This window comes from Gallus gallus, chromosome 3 (genome assembly GCF_016699485.2).
Source record: "Gallus gallus isolate bGalGal1 chromosome 3, bGalGal1.mat.broiler.GRCg7b, whole genome shotgun sequence".
Classification (NCBI taxonomy): domain Eukaryota; kingdom Metazoa; phylum Chordata; class Aves; order Galliformes; family Phasianidae; genus Gallus; species Gallus gallus.
Genome location: NC_052534.1, coordinates 47,579,708 through 47,596,212, shown reverse-complemented (window position 1 = coordinate 47,596,212; position 16,505 = coordinate 47,579,708). Strand labels below are relative to the sequence as shown.

Genomic DNA, 16,505 nt, shown 5'->3' with positions numbered 1-16,505 from the left:
TTCCCGTTGTACAAAACACCTTCCAAAAGAAGCAAACCAGAATATCAGTGCTTGGAGAAAAATGCAATTAGCCACTGAATATCCCAGTTTCAAAGGTTGGGTACCTTTCCTCAGACAAACCTGACTGGTAAAAACAGAGGAGGTCCTGGGCCTTAGGCATTAACAGATCCACCAGTGCATTTCATGTCTCTAACTGCTGACAGCACAAGGCTTCTCAGGATCTTGAGCAAAGAGCTCAGTGTTTTGAAGCAATCAGCAGCATTGTATTTTTCTAGCTTTTCATCTGAGGCATAATGAAAGAAGAGAAGCAAAAGCTTCTTGTATCCTTCCTGTGCTTTTAAGATATTGGCTCACCGTCAGGCTCATCTCAGACCAAATGACTTAGATTTATTTCTCTGATCAGTACAGAAATTATTTCATATGCTAGCAATATTGTTAAGCATGAGAAACACAGAGATCTCTTAACTGCAAGCTTATTGTTCAAACAGTTGCTTGTGAAGAAAAAAACAACACTTTATGGTGAGTCTTCAATAAAATAAAAGGTCAAATATTGGGGAAGAACCGTGAGGACAACAAGACTGTCTGTGTGCTAAAGGGCTGCCCTGGCTCATGCACAGATGTAGAACCAACTTAGTTTCTTCACAGCCAGATCAGGCTATTTATTTTGCAGATTTCTGAAGCTACTATGTAAATAATTAAATACAATTTCCTAAAGAACAGCCCAACACAAGTGAAATGAAGAGGTGATTCCTGTTAATTTTTAAGCCTACATGAACATAACAGAAATTAGATTTATTTCAATTTTGCTTAAACTCTCATACAGTTATACCGGAAAAGGTGCACATTGTGTCATTCCTCTGAAATTATCCGTGATTTACAGAAATAGCTGCTCACAGGGCTTTGCATGACAAACAGGAGTACTGAAGTACAAGGGGAAAAAAAAAAATCAGCACAGCCCTGTTACGTGGAAATACAACCAATTTTCTTCGAATCCATCTGGTCTTATCTAGGACTGAAACCATTGCCTGGAATATGCTCTCTTCAGCTCCTCCACTGCACATCTTGTACTTTACTGGCCCTTCAAAACATCTTAAAAATAGTGGTTTATTCTCTCTTTGTTCTCCAGCAACCACAGTCCCTCACTCGTTTTGTTACATCTGGCTTGCAACATGTCACGGGAGAACAAGAAGCTGTCCTATCACATAGAGAAGGTAAGGTTTAATTTCACCTTTTTGTCCTCTTAGGTCGGTGGTGGAATGCATGAAAAGAGACCAGGTATCAGGCATCAAACAAGCCAACCACCACCCTTGCTTCCATGTTTTTCACTCAGAATTCATACAGCTACTGTCAAGAGATCCTGGTCTGTGGCAAAGGCTTATGGGTGTTATGACAGTTGAGCAGTTGTAGAAAACAAAAATTCCTGTTACAAACAGAAGCTCATCCAGCATTATTACCACCTTCTTAATTCAAAAAAAGAATACAGAACCAAACCTAGAACTGAGATCAGAGCCCTAGTGTGAAGAAACTGTATAACCAGAAAAAAACATCAGAGGATTGGGCTCACTGGATTGCTCCGTTTCCCAATTTTTCTCCAGCAAGGCTGCACAGTTACAGCTGCAGTTTTAACCTATAATTTTGCCTGAACATTCACAATGATAACTACCGGCAGAATTATTACGTCTAACTACTGTACCATCCAGATCCAACTTGGTAGAAGGACTGAAATCCAACAGCATTTGGGACTTGCTGTCAGCTTACATAGAACGAACAGGACAACCAAATTCAACAGAAGCAGTCTTCACATTAAGGCCAACCAAACTACAGACCAGGTAAGACAAATAAAAAACGCAAGTCTGCAACACTGATGCCTCAGTCTCCCAGTTTTCAGGCCTGCAGTTTGAACATCAGCATTACGTGTCCACACCAAGAAATCAGTAATAGGATCCTTTTGTTTACACATACCAGATATCTTTCCTCCTGCCTCATGCTGGGGGTACGGATCATGTGATTCTGTTCTCCTCTCCAGTCTCCGAAACGTCGGAAAAAATAATTGGATAGAAACCGATTGACAGGATCTCTAATAATATTGATGTACACCGGCTGGTCTCCTCCAAACCTGGTGGGAAGGAAAGTGAGGTGAATGTCATCAGAAGGTTTCAGACAGGAACATGTATCTGTCTTTCACCTGAACGTTCTCAAACTTTCTCTACAAGGCTAGAAGCAAAACTGAAGCTTACAACTATTTACGAAACTCTGTAAAAGCACACACAAGATCTCTCAAGGATTAAATGTAAATACAATATCACCTTAAGCTGTACTGGACTATAAACATTCTGGTTATACTAAAGATAACCTGTTTCCACTGTCTGTGGTTATGCTTCTGTTTTCTCCTTACCGTGTTCAGATGAAGAACTTTCTGCAGTTGAAACCAAGGACGAACGTTTATTTTCCTAAACACTTGCTTCCTGCCTGGAAAGTCATGTCAGAGCAGGCAGTGCCTGATGCTGAGTGCCATGAGGCAGCCCTGAGCCACCTTCACCTGTACAGTAAGAACACGCAAAGGATTTTGCAACAATCAGGCATATTTCAAAAGGCTCCCTCTGGATGAGCTGAAAGATATGCATGGTATTTCCATCTTTCTATTTGCTGTAACTTGTGCAGATCTTCCTCCCCTCATCCCCGAGTCTGCTCCATATCTGCTGGATTTGAGGTTATTTAGTGGTTACGTAGTGCCTTGCCCTCATACTGCATTTACTAGAAATATAAAAATACTAATATGAAAATTCCTGCATCAAAAAAGAAATTAAGAATCAATTTCAAGTACACACAAGTCCAAGAAAAGATCTGTCCAGGGTCTGTATAGAAGACAGCAAAGGAACCTGCAGTTGGGGGTACCTGCCTCTGCCCAGTAGTTAGGACGAGCACATTCCATTTAATATGCAGGATAGAGAAGGAGAAAAGGAGGAAAAGGGAGCTTCAGTAGTTAAGGCCCATGATTATACTGCATTTTCAGAACATTAAAACACTGACTGCTTATTTAACTTCAATACCCATCACCAACAAATGACGCTAATATCCAAGCCACTGTGATTACGCTCTTCCTTGGTCGAAACAGAAGGATGGACATTTATGTTCTGGAACAGACTTATGGATTATAATGATGTAAGACCTAGCAAATTAAACCTATTTGGATTGAGATGTCCCTAGGAGAAATTCAATTCGGAATTTACCTGATCTAATTATGATTACATTTGTCCCGTTTCCCCATTTTAAGGAACAATCTTTTGTTAAGCTCATTATGTATTTTGAAAGCTTGAGGACATAGCCATATTTAAGTATTTAAATGCTGCTCAGATGATTTTCTAAGGCACAGTTTACATTTCTTCTAAAACATGAACTATTAGAACAGAGGATACTATTTAGATTTTAAAAGTCCTCAGCTTTTCTTCATCTCAAGTCAGATGAATAGCTGAATATGTACAATAAAAAACCAGGGCTCTTCAAAATATTAAACATGCAGCAAAATTATTTAAAAATATTAATTACAGTAAGAGCCAAGAGAAATCCCATCCAGTTTCAACTTCATTTTTATCCCACGACTCCTTTGACCAGCGAGCTCATTATTTATGCATATCTTTTCTAAGCCTATCAGTAATTACATAAGTAATTTCTTTCTTTATGCGTATCAGTAATCTCAATGACCTTAATCTGAAAACGCACGACAGCAAAAAACTTTCAAACAATCCAATTAAGAAGGCAGATGCTCCTTGCTTCCTGATTAGTACATAGGCCCATTAGGACATATGCGTGCAAGGGAAGTTTTCTGAATTCTTCTCCAAGATAGCTTTTGTTGCTCTTTTCACTGTCATACAGAAATAAGACTTACATGAAAAACAGACACTCCTGCAAATACCACAGAAAATTAAAGGTATTAAGCTTTGTCAGTACATATTTAAACAGAAAAAGGTTGGTGAGTGCCATGGTTTGTAGCCACAAAAACGATCATTCCAAGTGAAATTGCTGGCAAGATTAGGTTGCACCTAAAGTACTGAACACGTTATTTTCCTGCTGTTTGATCAACAGTAATCTAAAGACAGAAGTGAAAGAAGAGTAGTAAAGAAAAGGGGAAGTGATGAAGACATCAAGAAGAGATGAATGCAGCAGCAAGTTGTCTCAAGACAGAGACAAAGATTACAGAAGCCAGAGTGCATGGATATCCAGCCTGGGATTCGTAGAAGCTGTTAAGCCTAAGAAAGAAAAAGCAAGAACAGATGGTTACCAATGTCTAGATACAAATATTCAACAAATATTCACTGCCTTTTCTGAAGAAAAAAGGAGGGGCCAAATTGCATAACCAAGCAGCCCAAGTATTAGAGCCTGTTCTTCTGGCAAAGTCATGTCCCTGAACATCTGAACTTCAGACTTGGTACCAACAGCTCTGAGAAGAGACATATGCAAACTCGTCTGTCCCCAGAGGATGGCTGGGATGGGAAATCACCCACTGAGAACTCAGAGAAAGCTATTTCTGAAATAGAGACTGCAGCCTCCCAGAAAAACAGGCAGCTGAAATTTCTGATTTCTTGCACGCTTTAACCAGGCTGGTAGAGACCCAGCTGCAATTGCTCCATCAGGCAGCAAGCAGGGAGTTTTTAGAAAAATTAAGTCTTTTCCTGCTCATATTCAAATTTGCATGTTTTAAGCATAGTTTATCAGACTTCAAATTCCAATCTCTTGTTTCTATAGACTGTACCGAGACTCTTGGTTGGAAACTCAGCAGCAGCTGAAGGACATAAAAAATCCCAATGATTAACAATCAATAACCTCAGGCTACTTAGAGGGGGAAAAAAAAAAAAAGGAAAATCAATGCTCCATTTGCCTGAGTATGTTCTGTGCATTTTTAGTTAGCTATCAGCCACATCATATTAAATATTACTTAGCTCTCCAAAACACAACTTTTCAAATTAATAACACTCATAAAAATGCTCCAGCAAACAATAACATACAACACTCTCATTATATACCATATAAGCTTACATATACTCAAATAACTGTTGGAAAAGATCAGAAAGGAAGCCAATTATGTTCTTCCAAGCCTGAGCAGAAGGTGTATCTTCTCTGGGAAGCATTTGGATCTTGCATGATAAATGTACTGGATAGAGCCCTTTCATCCCTAGCAGTGCATCGCTGTAACTGAGTTGAGTGGGACAGGACACCACTTCTCCAATGGAGAGCTCAAAAGGTATACTCCAACTGTCCACAAAGCTCTTCCTGCACTTAACTTCGCTTGATGCATTTAACATATACAATTACATCATGTTTGTTTTAACTGCTCTGCTGTGACAGGTATATTTTCAGAGTCCTCATCAAAATAAATAGCTTATTCGCAGGCTTCAATCAACAACACTAAGATTTACTAATAGTTCCCCATTTCTCTCTCTCTCTTTTTTTAATAAAATGGATGGAAGAAGAAGGTTGAGAAATATGCCAGATGTTGAGTCTGCCCTAGAAAAATGTCTCTGATGAATTTTGATTCTGTTATTTACATGAGCATAACCTTTGTTCAAAACAGCTTACAAACCACTTCTAAGTTAAGAATAATAATAAAAAAAACAATTACAGAATTCAAAAAGTTCAGCCAAGGCGAGTTGATTTACTGCAGAATGGGGGATTTCTGAGCTCCTGTAATTCATCATTTCAGTTCTTTTTAAGAAAGGTTAAACATGAATTCAAACCTATCACTTCACATCAGAAGGCTGCTGCACTTCTGCTCAGCACAAAACTCTTTGCAGAAACAGAAGCATGCTTTTGTATCCCTACAGGTAGAGGAAATCAAGATACTCAACCTTTTATCTGTAAGAACTATGATTCCCTATTGCTCTTTTAATGTAAATTATTTCCTCTTAAATTAGTTAGTTGCTGCAAGTTCAATATAATGGAAGCAAACAGGAACTGACAGTGACCTAATACTAATATGGATAGGCACGTAGCATCCTTAGAAAGGAAGCACAATTTCCTTTTGCAGCTCTATACAACCATGCTGAAAGCCCAATTACCTAGGAAGCTTTACAGATGAATTATGTTACAGCTCCATTACCTGATCTGCAGCACAGTTTCAAGGAGAGATCATATTAAAAACACTAATGTAGAACTTTCGGCTTTTTGGGACGTAAGATGCGATAAAATCAAATTCTGTCTTCTGGAATTGTATTTTATTTGCAGAATTAGAAATGGAAATTTACTGTAACAACTCAACAAACACATCTGGCAAAGTAACACCATTCTGTACATGAGACAATGGGCAGCTCTGCGTTGTTCCACCAACCCTCTCCAAGGATGGGCTAACACCTTTTCTGCAACAATTCCCAGAGGATCAGGCAAAAGTCTTGCCTGCATGGTGCTGCATGGTTTTGCCAACCTCCAAACTCAGGAGTTTACCATCCTAATTTTGTGTCTTCATCTTGTGCTGTAGTTATGCTTTCAAGCGCTCTGTTGGAATCTTGGAGGAAAAAAAAAAGGTGAGCTGAGATAAATTTTTTAGTTTTAAGACTGCATTCTTGGCTGGGCTGCCCTCAAATGGAAGGCATGATACAAGCTGCATAGTGATTCAAGGTTAATAGCAAAATGGTGCAAAGTGACAATATTGCACTTATTAATCACATCTTCTAAAACTACGACGTCAACAGTAGGAATTTCAGCTTCTAAAGTGACTTGTGTGGGTAATATCGCTGTAAAAAATACCAAAATGATAGCTTAGTAAGCTGCCTCAGACTAGTGAACAGCTAGCAGCTTAGACCATCAGGCCTTGTATTTCACTATCCTATAAATCTCCCAGAATATGTGATGCTGTATTTCTGCCAGCCTTTTACATTCCTGCATAGTAAACATACAGAGAGTTATTTTTCCCCTATGCCTTTCATTATGCTAAGGATATGAAAGTAGTTTGAAATTCATAATGAGAAGCACCAACATAGGCACAACTCTTGTCTGTCTCTGTAGAGCATCCCCAGCTCAAGCAAAGGTAACACTTGAGGGGGAAATACTAGTGGTGTTTTCATTTATCTCATGCAAAGTAACAACTGGAAACAAGAGAGAAAAAAACTTATTATCGACACAACCCTAATCTCAGCTTAAGTCAAACTCTACGTGATTTAAAATCAATCAGTTCCAGATACCTTGCATTTAAGGCTTGTGGAAGGTCTGGCTCAGGAACTCTCTGGACCTCTAACTGACATTTCCTTACAATTTAGAGAGTTTTCCATCAGAAGCAGATGTTGCACATTACAGAACAACAGAAAATGTAATTACAAATTATTAGGAGAAATCCCCAACAAACAGTAGAACAGCTGATAAAGTTGGAAAGTATTAAATCTACCAACATGGTGTGCAGAAAAAAATCCGTCTTTGAAATTCACTGATATCACAGATCTGTGACACGTATTCACAAAACATTTTGTGACTTGACCTCTTAAGGAAGGCTATCGCACAAAGAATGTAGGCAAGGGTCAGAAGTTACAATGTGCTCAGTATTGAATGTTCAACTTCCTGTCTGAACCCATTTATCAGGATTGTTAAGGGTGACTCCAGCTGTCTCATGGAAACGGCTGTCACAGAGGAGCTGAAGACAAGGCGAAGGGTGTCCATATGGAAACCGAAATGCAGTAAATTGGGCGTAATGAGAAACTGCCTTTCATCGCACGCTGTAACTTAGTAGTACATGTTGTTTTACAACACACACAATATAAAAGTCAGTGTAACCAAAACTGCAAACGTGGCTGCCATGTTCCAAATGAGAAATTCTAAGTAATCACCATCAAATAGAAGAATATGAGTCCATTATCATGCTTGAGTATTTGAAACAATGCTATTTAATACTTCTATCTGTGAGTCAGAAGAAAAGCAGAAAACCGCTGATTACATTTTCAGATGATGAAGTTGCAAAAGAAGAGGATAATGAAGGGACCAGGTTACTGATAAAAAGCCACTTGACTCACAGGGCAGGCAAGACATAAGCAAACAATAAGTTGTTGCGCAGCAAACAAATCTCTGAGCACTGAGACATTCAGAGGAAAGGAACAATTCTGCTAAGGACATGTATGCTTGCACAGACTACCAGCAGTGAGAGACCTTACAGATCAGAAGGATCCTAGATAGGAGCAGAGAGGAGCAAAGATCTGGCACAGCACTAACATGACCACCATCCAAGCTCCAAGTCATTCCTAAGCAAAGCATGCACAAAGTTCAGAGCAGAGTCACGAGGATGATGCAAAAGATACCTTGCAATGGAAAAATGTCAAGGTCAGAACCTTCACCGTGAAAAGAAAACAAGAAGGAAAAAAACAGCAGAGGAGGCTGAGAGGTGATTTCACCACAGCATATAAAAATTTACACATGAAAGCTTACATAGGAGAAAAATGTCTGTCTAATGCATTATTCAAGGGTGAGAAAGAATACAGAAGTGGCTTGGGACTGCTGTAATGCAAATTTTTGCCCCAAGGCAGGATCAGCCATGCATTTATCACTAGAAACTACAAAATTGTTAAGTACAATCTATTTTGTTGCTTTGCTGCTCCTATAATTCAAGCATTTTCACAGACATCTAATCTAGAACTCTGTAGGTGCAATTTAAAACCACCACTTCTGAAATCATTAGATTTAAAGAACAGTATATTCCCTTTGTCTTTATATAATATTCAAAACTTATTGCTGTTTCCTCTTTCCCAGTCATCTCTCTATTTTCTTTCTCTGCCCTTTCAGACTTTCCACACGACTCCTTTTTTTTTTTCCTCTCTTGTCTTTTCTTTTACTTTCTTTTGGACTCCGAGTAATCGACATCTTTCTTAAACTAATTTACTCCAAAATTGGTAATTTAATCTACAGCACAAAAGTGAGCACAGAAACCAAAATGACAGTAGGAAGCATAATTTAAGCATTATGCTTGAACCCATCGACATTCAGCTCACACTTAACTAGATTTCAAGTAATGACTTCTATTCAGAGAATATCGTATCACCAGCTAAATGAAAGCTAAAACGGCTACTATGTGAAGAATGCAGGAAATCTGTGGCAATAAATTCTAAATCAGTTAATCTTAAAAACTGGAAAAACTCACTATGGAGCAATGTTTTCTTAAAAAAAAAAAAAAAGAACAAAAACAACCCACAAAAACAGCAGCACAAACCTGCAACCGCCTAGACCATACAAAGGTCAAACTGCATGTTAGATTCGTGCTTAGCCTTCCAGTTAAAAAGCTTAGCCACAGTTAAAAAACATCATTACACAGTCAGAGCATTAAAAAAAATTAGTATAAAAAAAGAAAAACGACGTAGGAGGGAGTACAGCACCATGTGGCCATTCATGAAATGTGTACTTTACAAGGTGGACCTCACATGGTGGTAGAAAGTGTTTCATGATGTGTTAGCAAAAAATATAGATTATAATGAACACACATAAAGACACAGTGTTAAGGCTGGGCACATCGGTTTAGCTGACATTTCCCTACTTTTAAGGGCTTACCTAGAGGGTAGTAACTTTTTTCTTAACGTACTTTTAATGATATTGCCTAGGTGTGCATGTTTTTTCTTTAAGGAGGAAAAAAAAAATCAACAACATGAAACTACTTTAGTAGATAAACTTAGGCTGCAATCATTGTTTCAAGATGTTGTTTTAAGGAGGTATTTGAAGAGCCCAATTCCCCCCAGCAACAGAGTTGTACAGAATCAGTGCAAGTTGACTGGACCACTGAAGGTCATACAAAGTATACTTTAGTCTGTCCTTGGAGGGACGCAACCATTCTGCACCTTCTAAGACCAGCTCCATGCATTTGCCCAGCATGCTTTTTTCACAAACTAGTTGTGCATAGTTAAAGCACGTAATGGGTATGTTCTGCAAACACCTGCTTTCTGTGTGTTTTTTTTTGCTCCCGAGAAACGGAGAAACAAGAATTCTCAAGTTGTTCATAAATGTGAGGGTTGTGACAAATATTTCGTGGTTTTATTGACCTCTCACCAGTCTATAAAAAAATTACAAATGAAATTCTATTTCCAAATCAACAGACCGGAGACACACACACAGGTTAAGTCATGCCAAAACAAGACAACTCTCTTTTAAAAAATAGCAGATGTATCACACAACCCTTTCAAATGATGAACAATCTAGCATGCAAGGCTTTCAAATACCAAGCTTCCAGTACGAAGTGCTCCTGCCTTAAACATGCAGCTGATTGACATATAGCTGATTGACATATATTGATGACATATAAGCAAGTTAACTTTTCAAGATTTGCCTTCTTTTTGTTTGCTGGCCACACATTTTATATAACCCATGAACAGGGAATGCTGTAATGTCAAAGTGCCGTGTTAAGCTGTCATTTTTAGAGCTGCTTCTGTATCTGAAGAAACACATAACTGGTGAAAAACAGAACAAAAAACCCACAAATAAACCCTGAACAATACTCAGAAATTAATTACAGTTTTGAGTTTATTCGAAGTGAATGTCTGCCTTCATCTGCCTTCATACAGCGTGTGATATACTGCTATTCATAATTCAGAACTGTGGTATGAATTGAAGAAAAGTCTGAATTCATCAGCATCACTGCATGTGACTGTGCCTGTCCCTACAGCAGATTCATTTTTATCAGTTAGTGTTGGCCACTGCATCCGTTTAAAAAAGAAATACAAAGTCAGTAATGCTGATACGGACTGTTTACCAAAAACAATTTTACAAGAAAAACAAGGACTTGGCACATTAGCTCAACTAATGAATAACAGAAAACCAGAAATATGTCTTATGTTGATGACAGTGACTAAAAGCAACCCTACCCTCAGGAGCAGAAGACTTAAGACTTCCCTTCCACAGCCTGCCCCCACATCCCTCATGCACCAAGCAAGAAAGACAGCAGAGCTGGGGCTGGCATCCAAGCAGTGGTGGCCACTGCCTATGGCTGAGCAAAATGTCTGCGAGCTCCGTCTGGCTTGGCTTTCCCATCAGCAGGGGCATCTGAAGAAATGAAGTTGTCTCTGAGTCCTCTGCTGACCTTCCAAATTTGACTAGAAACTGGTCAACAGGTTGAGAAATTATTCAGAAAATAGGCATAGGGGAGAAACTGGAAAGATAGGCACAACTGTTGGAACTGCTGTATATCTTAATTCCTCAGAAAATTACGCTAAAAGGGACGTATTGCCCCCTCTTCTCAAGCACATGCACCCAGACACTAAACACACACACACTGCAGGTATTACAGTGCAACTGAAGAAAGAACAGGGAAGCAGCTCAGCAGTGCAGACAACGTGTCCTGCTGCCGAGCATTAATTCATCCAGGCCTCAAACAAATAAGATATATTGAACTGAAACCTAAGAGCTAATTAAAACGTGAGATTAAATTGAGTTTGTGCTTTAAATCTTTGCATCTCTTTACCACATCACAAGAAATTTTAAAGGAGGCATTCCCCAGTGATCTATGACTCCTGCAGAAAGTAAAGAATTCATTGCTTCAGTGAAACCTGAAAAAGCCCGTCTCTCTCTCTGGGTGGTCTTTTCAGTGCTTCTCCTACCTATGACTTTATCCCGACCTAATCAGCCAGCCTTTATACAAGCGAAAGTCACTGACAGAAGCAAAGTTGAAGATTTTTACCACATTCCCACATAATGTTCACTCACTCTGAGATGGGAAGGAGCAGGCAACTTTCCAGTTCTCCCTGAACTGGGGGCTGAAAGTGCATGCACTGAAGATCCAAGCACACTTATTGCAACTAGGTGTTAGAGGGAGGAAAGCTGCCTTACCACATCTAGACTGGGTGTTGTGCAATTCTCCTGATCCCTGACTCATTCTGTACCACAGCTTGGCCTCGCTGCCCCTATATGCATTCCAGCAAATGTTCTGCTTCTCTGAAACCTGTGACACTTGGAGCACACTTCAAGGATCTTGAATGTTTGCCCAAAGACTATAATAGCTATTTAATTAATCAGGAGATTTTACTAAGAGTTCAAGTGGGGCTTTTCCACACACTTGAAGCTTCTTTCTGCCTGATTTTTCTCAGCCTATATTTAGATGACCATGGGCAATCTATGATGACCATGATCAATCAGATGACCATGGGCATCTATGATGAAGCACAGTGAGCAACCTGCAGCTATCATGAAATAGCTTTCTGTGCTTCTCACAGCTATTCCAGTTCTTCAAGGCTTCTGCAGCCTAACACTATGCTATTTGCATCTTCTACTAACGCTTGTAATCTCAGCAAAAGCAGCAGTGACATATAAACCTGTTCCTTTTTCTAGCATAGATGTTCTTAAGTATTTTCTTGTGATTAACATTTTGGAAGCTTTCCACAACAATATTAATACAGAAAACTGAATTCAGAGACATAGAAAACTTTATGCAAGATGCCACAAAAGGAATCACTATTTTAAAATCATATAATATTCTGACTTTGAAGGGATCCACAAGGATCATCAAATCCAACCCCTGGTTCCACCCAAAATCAAATCCTCTGTCTGAGAGTGCTGTCCAAATGCTCCTTAAACTGCAGCACTTCGGGCCATGCACACTGCCTTGGGCAGCCTGTTCCATGCCCACCACCCTTTGGTGCAGAACCTTTCCCTAATCCCAACTGGACCCTCCCCTTTCACCAGAGAGCAGAGCTCAGTGCTGTCCCTCCACTCCCCGTAAAGAGCTGCAGCTGCCATAAGGCCTCCCCTCAGCTCCTCTGCTCTGGGCTGAACCAACCCAGGGACCTCAGCTGCTCCTCATAAGTCTTGCCCTTCAGACCCTCACCATCTTTGTAGCCCTCCTTTGGGCACTTTGTAAAGTTTTATGTCCTTACGTTGTGGTGATCAAACCTGCATCCAGTGCTTGAGGTGAGGCTGCACACACAGAGCAGAACAGGACAGCCCCTTCCCAAACCTGGTAGCAGCACTGGGCCCGACACACCCCAGGGTACAGTTGACCCATCTGGCTGCCAGGGCTTACTGCTGGATCATGTTCAATGTGCTTTCAGCCAGAACCCTCAGATCCCTTTTCACAAAGCTGCTTTCCAGCCTCTTCCTCCAGTCTGTACACAGATACAGGTCTGCCCTGTCCCAAGTACAGAATCTCCAGCATTTGTTCTTGCTAAATTTCATGTGGCTGGTGATTGCCCAGCCTTCTAATGTGTCAAGATCTTTGCAAGTCCTCTCTACTCTCAAGGGAGTCAACAGGTCTTCCTAATTCAATTCAGTGTTGTTCACAAGCTATTTGGTATAACTTTGAGTATTTCATCCAAGTTTTTATGAGGACAATAAAAAGAACTGGTCCTAAAACAGAGCACTGCAGAACTCATCTAGTGACAGTCTGGTCACTTACTGTAACCTTTTGGATCTGACCCATCCCGTTCGCAGGTCTCATTATGTTTCTGCCTAGCAGTAGGCAGGATGTTTTCTCCAGAAGGATACTGTGAGAAACAGTGTTGAAAGCCTCTCTGAAATTCAGAAAGATGGCATTAACCAGCTTCCCTTGGACAACGAGGTGGGTAACTTTGTAACACTTGTGCCCTCTTGCTTTTTCCTTGAATAACACATTTAATATCAAGGGCCACTTCCATAGAGTGATAGTGTCATAAATAGTGACTAGAAAGGAATCTAGAAAGAGGCCAGATTATTCTGGTGAAAATGTAATTTTAGAGAGTGTAAACATGAGAGCTGCAAAGAAATATTTGTGGTTTTATTTTTTTTCCCCTCGATTGTTTACTTGTTTTTCCTATCTGTTTAGGGTATGATTATTCCTTTTCCCATAGTGCATACATATTAGTAAAGTTTATAGTAGTTTGGAATACAGACCTGACCATTTACATTCCATGAAGACTATGGAGATACTGAAGAAATTTCAGAGAAGAATACAGAAGCATTAAATGGATGAGGGAACCACCCAACTGCAAGAGAATTAAGAGCTGCTGTTATCAAAAGGAAGACTGAAAGGTGTTTGGAGACAGCAGTGGCAGCAGTGGATGGATGCATGGTGAGAAGCACCAGAGAACAGAACACATTTAACTGAGTGAGAATCTAAATCCCTCTGGCAAAACACAGAGGAATTCAAATTACTGTGACTAATTTCCAGTGTAACTCTGAAGCTGACAGATAACTGGAACAAAGTACCAAAGGAAGTGGTAGAGTCAGTGTAATTAGAAGCCTTCAAACAGCTTGGATGTTTTTATTGAAGAGTTCTGAGAAAAATATCCTTTTTCCAATCAAGAGCAAGTAGATATGCTGAGCTAGCCTCAGCAGCAACAGCCAGTATCAAACAAAAAAGCATAAAAACATTTATTTCTATAGATAAGAACATTTCAAAGTGGGGTTATCAGAAGAAAGCCAGATATGAATAGGTCAGTCCAACGTTTAAGATTACCTGAACAGAATGATGATTACAGAGCCAAAATGAAAAGTCTCATTCAGGAATCATAAGCAAAGAATTCAATAAACAGCTCCATCCTCCCCACAGCAATGGTCCTGAAACAGACTGGATGGAACATAGGGATGTTTCCTAAAGCTAGCCCTATCTGCACAGGGTAGACTGGAAATACAAGCTGTGAAACACTGTGAACTAAGTTGTTCCTTAACTGGTCTGTGACAAGTGCCACACAGAAACTGCCTCATGTCAGGGAACAGCAGAAAACACACTTTTTTTTATCTTTCTGTTTGAAGCTGCAATCTATTAGATTTATGTCAGTAGAAGCTAATGCTTCTGATTTAATGCATTCTGTTAAGATTTAACTTTTTGTCTGCCTCTTTGTACTATTTTGAATTGAGGAATGATAATACCAAACTAAAGAAAGACCAGAACACAGGAAACTAAGTAAAGATTCAGTGACTGCAGCTGAACGAGCACACACTCTTCAAACCGTTCTTCAAAGAGAGAGGAAAATGTTCCTGGCAAGCACTATAGTTTTGCATTTTCAGAATTTTATTCAGCAGAACTAACTGTGCCTCTGAAACATGCATGTGCTCAAATTCATCAGTGACCTAAGCCTTAGTTCCCTTCCACAGGAGATTTTTTTCTGGAAAGAAGTTATAGGCAATATAGGCCTTTTTTTTTCCCCCTCCAGTTGGAAACAATCTAAATAGAATAAGTAAATGACATGTTTTTCTGAATATTCAGAGAGCTTTAAGTGCTGACAAGTTTATAAGCAGGTGCAGGTTGCAAAAGAGGAAAATCCAAATGATTTGTGAATGCTGTTATTCACATCAGGGACGTTAAACAAAAAGCAAGTTTATTTTTCTTACTACTGTTTGGGAAGCCGAGAGGCATCAAAAACTGGAGGCAAAGCAGACTTCTATTTTGCAGGACTCTGCTTATGTTTTATCTCCTTCTCTTATATCCAACTATATGCTCTAAACTACTTACAGCAATCCCTATGGATTCTGAAGGAAGTTTAAAGGAATGACCTTGAAGCTTACCGGAAGAGTGGTGAAGATAACTTGCCTTTACCTCCTATCTGTCTGCTTGACAAGCACACGTAGAAGAAGAATAAAGCGTCCTCTGTCCCTTTCTGCAAATAAAACCCTAAGTTCCAAAGTTATAAAATACAAAATGAGAAGTAGATTTGGTTGCTGGACTAATGCCCAGGACGGCTACCCATGGAAACCTTTGTTATCTTCCAGAATGGTTCTGCTACAATGCCTTGAAGTGTTGTCCCTTTCCTTGTGAAGTGGGCCTCTTTAACCTATAAGCTGTGTTATCTTGTACTTTTTGCCCAAAGAAGTTATGTATGCCCCACTCCTGAAGCGTTCAAGGCCAGGCTGAATGGGAAACTGGACAAGCTGACCTAGTCAGTGGCAACCCTACCCATGGCAGGGGAGTTAGAACTGGATGGTCTTTAAGGTCCCTTCCAATCCAAGTCATTGCATGGTTCTATGATTCTGTTCCACTCTCCACTATATTGGCTTCTCACTAACATTTACTGCATAAGGTCTTGAGTTGACAGTCACAAAACACCACACTGATACTTTGATGCTGTTTATTTTAATTTTTATGGTATCACCTGGCTTTTATGTTGACATCACAATTAGATGCAACACCACCAATACATTTTGAAACTAGACTGAAGCTCTCTCAAATATTCAGTTTATCAGAAAACACTACAAGACTTCTAAACCAAAATTAAGCAATGTTGATGAACTTCAATGAAATTTCATTTAAATGACTAATCACTCTCTTCATACCAGAGAGCTACTAATTAAAACAAATCTCTCAATAAAAGGAAAAATACATTCTTCAGGTTTGCAAGTAATAACCAAAAGGAAATTGCAAATGTTTTTATACATTTCATGTAGTTCTATATGTTGTCACAAATCTGTATTGGAAGAAAAGTGTAGACAGATTTAATCTTACGGATACACAGCAAAAGAAACACGTTACCTGCGTGACAAGGATGCATCATATTTATAGGAAATGTAATCATAGGAGGAGCAAGAGGTAAACATGTTCATGTTTTTCTCATATATCTAATGCTATGTACCATCTGTGAAAAATCAGT

The 16,505-nt window shown here is 39.4% G+C and overlaps 1 protein-coding gene across 2 annotated transcripts in view; it reads right to left on the bottom strand.

The window, feature by feature from the left end:
- The window catches only part of UST (uronyl 2-sulfotransferase), a 158,334-nt gene that overhangs the window by 53,882 nt on the left and 87,947 nt on the right, over nt 1-16,505 (bottom strand). For both annotated transcript variants that reach the window (XM_015284277.4, XM_025148904.3), the window contains exon 5: nt 1,963-2,116. In XM_015284277.4, the coding sequence (XP_015139763.3) occupies nt 1,963-2,116 (154 nt within the window). The remainder of the gene's footprint in view (nt 1-1,962; nt 2,117-16,505) is intronic.